We start from the raw sequence: 6592 nt of genomic DNA, 5'->3' as shown, positions 1-6592 counted from the left end.
GCTGAATATCCCCGAGAATTACATTAAGGGTACACGTGTCTGTGGAGTGCTCAGCCACTTGCACGTTAATTTCACGAGCAGGCTGTTCCGTTCATCGGATCAACTAGAACCCTCGTCGTCATAAGCGACGGAGTGCCAACAACATATATATATATATATATATATATATATATAGGCACTGGTGTGGCTATGGGGTAAGAAGCTTGTTTCCCAACTACATAGTTCCAGGTTCAGTACCACAGCATAGCACCTTGTATATGTATCTTCTACTATAGCCTTGGACCAACCATAAACTTGCAGGTGAGTTTGATAAACAAAAACTGAAAGAAGCTCATCCTTGATGTGTGTGTGCATGTGTGTGTGTCTTTGCAATTGCTTGTCCCCCACCACTGCTTGACAACCCATGTTAGTGTGTTTACATCCCCATAACTTAGCTGTTCGACAAAAGAGATCAACAGAATAAGTACCAGGCTTTAAAAAAATAAGTACTAGGGTTGATTCATCCAACTGAAAGTTCTTCAATGTGGTGCTCCAGCATGGCCACAGTCTAATGACTGTAACAAATAAAAAGATTAAAAAGAAAAGGAAGATAATTACAGATTTATTAAACCTTGTTTAATTCCTTCATTTATTGTTTTCTTCAGGAACCACTAATTAAGACTTAATAATTGTATATCTGAAGAATTAAGAAATATTAATAGTAAATCTTCTGTTTCTTTCCAGAGAGAAAAGAAACCAGAAATTAAGAAATTTCCTTCTGAAACATATGTTGTAAGTGACTGAGTCTTTGGATTAATCATCATCATCATCATCATCATCAGCCGGAGCTAGCTGTCACATACCTTTCCACTCCATCTAATTCTCATCCTGCTGCCGCTATATTCTTCTTCTTCTTTTTCTTCTTCTTTCCTTCCTCCCCACGATTTCCTCTTCATCCTCCCCTCTTCCCCTCCTTTTCCACTTCCTTGTGGTTGTCCTCCTCCTCCTTTCCCTCTTCTGAATTTTCCTCCTCCTTCTCTTCTTTTTCCTCTTCTGCTCTTCCTCTTCCTCCTCCTCCTCTTTTCCCTCTTCTGCATTTTCCTCCTCCTTCTTTTCCTTTTCCTCTTCCTCCTCTGCCTCCTTTTCCTTCTCTTCATCTTTTTTTGCCTTCACTTTCTCTTCTTCCTCTTCCTCCGTTTTCTTATTTTTCTTCTTTCTCTTATATCCTTTTCTCATCTTCCTCCCCTCCTCTTCCTCCCTCTCCTCTTCTTCCTTCTACCTCTCCTCTTTCTGCTATATCCTTCTCTCCTTCACCTCTTCCTTGTCCTCCTCCTACTACCCCACTTTCTTCTTCAGTTACCATTGTAAAGATGCCATGGCCTGCATATTCGCTTATGCACTGTGCACCATTACATGTCAGTGCAACATAATCTGTCAGTGCACATGCATCTGTTGTTGCACCACCATCTGCTAAAGTACAGTGACTTGCTAATCTGCAATTCATTGCAAATGCACCGTTCTCCATTTTTCTTTTAATTCTTCAGGTAAAAGAACCACATGCACTTGAAAAAAGATCAACTGAACAAATCAATGAAGAATTAGAAGTATCAGAGGAATCTTTGGTGAGTTCTTTGATGACACTAATCTGGCACTTTTATGATACTAATTTGGTACTAATATAACATTTTTATGACACTAGTTAAGTACTTTTGGGAACTAATATGGCACTTTTTTGACACTAATTTGGTACTTATTGGTACTAATATAACATTTTATGATACTGATTGAATACTTTTGTAGTACTAATATGACACATTTATGACACTAATTTAATACATTTGTGATACTAATATCACGCGTTTACAGCACTAATTTATGACTTTTAAAATGCTAATTTTGAACTTATGCAATGTCAGCTTTGCAATGGTTTCTATGGACGAATGCCGTTCCTAATGCTAACCACTTTACAGTGTGTATTGCGGACTTTTATCATGTCATCACCACTTGTATGGTTCCCAAGTAATTTGCAAGACAGGAAAGAACAAAGAAAAGCAAAAATCTCTCTTGAGTAAGTGATGGGGGAAGTGGTTGAGAGAGCGGAGAGGTGACTTTATACAAGGGGCAAAAACAGAAGTGTCTTGCTATAGAAAAGATGCATAGGGTAAAGGATAAGGGCAAAGAACCCCTTCAGTCAAGAATGAGCATGGGATTGCACCTAGAAAGTTCCCCTCTAAGGTGTAAGTGCTAACTCTTGCCAGAACCCTACTTTTAACTCTTTGAATTCCCTCTCCAGTCTTGTGGAGGTGTGTGTGGCTCAGTGGTTAGGGGTGTTGGACTAATGATTGTAAGTTTGTGGTTTCAATTCCTGAACTGAGCAGAACACTTCATTTCACGTTACTCTAGTCCACTCGGCCAGCAAAAATGAATAATCCTGTGATGGACCAGCATCCCATCCAGGTGGGGGAATATTTACGCCACAGAAACCAAGAAACTGGCCCTTATGAGTCTCCGTGACTTAAGAAGGGACTTTACCTTTTTTCTTTTTTCTTTCTTTTTTAACTCTAATCTTAATATATTCTTCTATGCATTCAGTCTCAACCATCTGATGAGATAAGTCAGGAGAGCTTGTTTGCTGAAGAACAAGAATCCATACAACAAAAGAAAGCATCAATGGCACTTGTAAGTATTCCAGGATTTCTTTTTAATTTTTTGGCAATTTATTATTAGTTTTGTTTAGTTAACATTGCTAATTAAACCTTTAGCATTCAGATTACTCTCTCAAATGTAATTCTTATCTATTCACCTTGTTTTGAATTAACCATGCTTTGTTTCAGAGCCTTGAGATTTTGATGTACCAGTGAAACACTGGGGCTGATATAATCGACTTATCCCCTCCCATTAATACACAATTAAAAGGTTGTGTATTCAATTCCTAAACCATGTTCTTGAGCAGGGTATTTCATTTTTTGTTGCTCCAGTTTATTCAGCTGAAAATGAGGACCAATGTAGTGCTGATATGGCCCTTCCCCCCTCCAGCTGCCTGATCCCCAATGTTTCCACTAAGTCTATTATCTGATAACTTCTTGACTAATTAGGAGATCATGTACTGAAAGTAAAAATAACAATTCTACTTAATATCGTTAATCTTTCATTTATAATTCCAGACCAAAGACTATGAAAAAGCATCAGCAAAGCAAAAGATATTTGTGAAACTGGATTCTTATGCCATAAATGTAAGTAAAAGTAACCGTTTTCCTCCTCAACCATTGAATAAGTAAAATAAACAACTTGGGGCAATTTTAAGACAGTTTCACAGCATTGTTTCCTGATCTGCCTTTAATTGTTAAAATATCACTAATTTGTCCAAAGATGTCCTTTTGATCATGTTTATAAGGGACCTCTGTGGAGGCGCAATGGCCCAGTGGATAGGGCAGCAGACTCGCGGTCATAGGATCGCAGTTTCGATTCCCAGACCGGGTGTTGTGAGTGTTTATTGAGCGAAAACACCTAAAGCTCCACGAGGCTCCAGCCCAGCTTGAACTAGAATAAGAAAATTGTGTGAATTTGCTTTTTGTTCAAGTTGTATTCAATGTTCCAGAAAAAAGGCCTAATTATTCAAAAAGAAAAAGAGTAACACGATTAGATGGAGCGAAAAATGGGCTTAAAATGGTATATAAAGTCAAAGTAATTTAACAAAAATTAATTTGAAAATACATAATTTAAAACCAAAATTAAAAATTCCGCAAGAACTTTCTTGACAACCTAATATATATGTGCGTGTGTGTGTGTAAGTGGGGTGGGGTATGCTTAAATTATTCATAATTTGTCATTTCTTTTTATTTTAGCCTGAAAGATTCCAGAAATCCTTGCTGAAACTAAAAGTGGTAAGGCCATGCTTTATTCTACATTTTAGAGTGAGGGTCAGTTGGTGGTCAGTTGAGACAACTGACACAATCTTGTGATTATCAGTTAAGGTGGCTGACATCTGTTGCCTGCTTATCTTTTGCCTTTTTTTTTTAAAAATCTTCTGTGATGCTCCTCACAGCTAAAATGAGTTTCGGCAGGGAATTAACAGGACAGATGTTATTGGCAGGCACAAAGTACAATGGAATTCAACGTCTTTGTCTTTGATTATGTGGCGCTACAATTAACAACAACAGCAATAACCAAAGCAACAGCAACAACAACAACAATTTTAAACAAGCAATACCCATGCCTCAGATAACTTTCATTAGCTATAAAGGGAAAGACAAGACCAACATCTGGAGATGGTTAAGGAAAAGTGATCTGAAAGGATGCACCGAGGCAGCACTGATATGCAGTGGCCAGGAATGAGCTCAGAGAACTAATTACATCAAGTTCCAAATAGATATGAGCAGTGAATCACCCCATTTTTGGTGTCCGTGTGGATTGCAAAAATGAAAGAATATCAAATGTTGTGAGTGAGTGCAGCAAACCGGCCCAAAAGGAATAGAGAAGGAGGAATGATAACATGGCTAAGTTTGTTCACTGGAGATCGTGTGTTTAGTCTTGGATAATGGTTGTCTGGGCATGGTAATAACTTAGGACTCACCCTTGTGCATTCAGATCACTCTGTCAAATGTGATGCGTATTTATTTAAATTGTTTTCAATTAATTATGCATTATCTTATAGCTTTAAGATTTTGATGATGGCTTATTTTTAGATTGACATTGTAGGTAAGTGTGAGAGGCTAGATCTGACCAGTTTTGAACATAAAACAGGTGGAATATCTAGGTTGGAAATGGCTGGCTTAACCTTTTAGCGTTGAGCGAGATCGTTGCCAGTGCCACTGGACTGGCTCCTGTGCAGGTGGCACGTAAAAGACACCATTTCAAGTGTGGCAGTTGCCAGTACCGCCTGACTGGCCTTCGTGCCAGTGGCATGTAAAAGCACCCACTACACTCTCGGAGTGGTTGGCGTTAGGAAGGGCATCCAGCTGTAGAAACTCTGCCAAATCAGATTGGAGCCTGGTGTAGCCATCCGGTTTCACCAGTCCTCAGTCGAATCGTCCAACCCATGCTAGCATGGAAAGCGGACGTTAAATGATGATGATGATGATGATGATGATGATGATGATGATGATGTCTAATGTAATGCATGTTTATTCACATTGTTTTGAATTAATCCTTCATTATCTTGTAGCTTTGAGATTTCGATGATGTGATTGTTTTACTTTTTGAATGACACTGTAGAGTAGGTTTGAGAGGCCAGAGCTGGCCAGTTTCACCACAAAACAAGTAGAGCCCTTGGGTTGGATATAGCTGGTTTAACCCGTTAGCATTTGGATTACTCAGTCAAATATAATGCTTATTTATTCACATAATTTTGATTAATCTTGCATTATCTTAGCGCTTAGAGATTTTAATGATGTAAGTGTTTATTTTTTAATGACATTGTAGGATACGTGTGAGAGGCTGGATCTGGCCAGTTTGAACATAAAACAGTTTTAATATTTAAGGCCAGATATGGCTAGTTTAATTCTTTAGCATTCAGAATTATCTCATGTGATGGTGCATGGCTCAGTGGTTAGAGTGTGGGGCTTACAATCAGGAGGTAGTGAGTTCAATTCCCGGACCAGACTGTGTGTTGTGTTCTTGAACAAGACACTTTATTTCACATTGCTCCAGTTCACTCAGCTGTAGAAATGAATTGCGACGTCACAGGTTCCAAGCTGTATCGGCCCCTTTGCCTCTCTCTTGGTTAACATCAGTGACATGAAGAGGGGCTGCTGGTATGCATGGGCAACTGTTGGTCTTCTATAAACAACCTTGCCTAGACTTGTGCCTCAGAGGGTAACTTTCCAGGTGCAATCCCATGGTCAGTCATCACTGAAGGGGTTCTTTTTATCTCATAGCTTCATGATTTTGACAATGTGATTGTTTATTTTCATTGTAGGATAGGTGTGAGAGGCTGGATATGGCTGGTGCGAACAGATAAAAAAAAAAGGTAGAATATTTGAGCCAGATATAGTTAGTTTAAATGCTAAAGGATTAAAGGCAGGGAACATTCACTACAGGGGGCTTGAAATTTAAGGGCCTTCACTTATAAGTTATTTTAGGTTATATTTTACTAAAGACAACAATCTTTTTTTTTGTATAGGGTCATACCATTTATTGGATATGACCAGTTTGTTGAATCAACCCCCAATATTTGGTATGTACTTAATTATTGGCCCCAAGGTATGATGGGGAATAAATATTAATTCCATAAGGATTTGAACACAAACATATGAATTAACATAATTATATATATCAAAATATTCTGTCTGGCTTTCTGCCATTTTTATATATTTTTTTTTTACCATTCCATTGATCTAAGGTTTTGTCTTGGTAGTGAAGTAAATCTATGGTTTTATGGTAGACTAAAAAGATGGAATAACATCAGGAAATCTAAGAGATAACAATGGACGTTTGAGTTTTTCATCTTGGTCATATTAATTCAAAGATGGTTTGTTTCATGTTAATTAAAAGATAGTTCCTTCTTTCAATATTCTACCGACCCATAATAATGATTGATCGAATTCTACATCAATTAAGAATTACTCAAAACAACATAATTTATATATATATATATATATATATGTATATATAT

At 37.8% G+C, this 6592-nt stretch overlaps 1 protein-coding gene across 2 annotated transcripts in view; it reads left to right on the top strand.

Moving 5' to 3' along the window:
- The window catches only part of LOC106872670 (trichohyalin), a 67248-nt gene that overhangs the window by 43576 nt on the left and 17080 nt on the right, over nucleotides 1-6592 (top strand). For both annotated transcript variants that reach the window (XR_008266538.1, XM_014919779.2), the window contains exons 15-19: nucleotides 724-771; nucleotides 1524-1601; nucleotides 2572-2658; nucleotides 3144-3212; nucleotides 3825-3863. Coding sequence is in view for 1 of the 2 variants with exons in the window: in XM_014919779.2 (XP_014775265.2) it covers nucleotides 724-771; nucleotides 1524-1601; nucleotides 2572-2658; nucleotides 3144-3212; nucleotides 3825-3863 (321 nt within the window). In the remaining variant the exon portion in view is untranslated. The remainder of the gene's footprint in view (nucleotides 1-723; nucleotides 772-1523; nucleotides 1602-2571; nucleotides 2659-3143; nucleotides 3213-3824; nucleotides 3864-6592) is intronic.

Source organism: Octopus bimaculoides, chromosome 22, assembly GCF_001194135.2.
Source record: "Octopus bimaculoides isolate UCB-OBI-ISO-001 chromosome 22, ASM119413v2, whole genome shotgun sequence".
Classification (NCBI taxonomy): domain Eukaryota; kingdom Metazoa; phylum Mollusca; class Cephalopoda; order Octopoda; family Octopodidae; genus Octopus; species Octopus bimaculoides.
The sequence above is the reverse complement of the archived record's forward strand: the minus strand, read 5'-3'. Positions and strand labels throughout refer to the sequence as shown.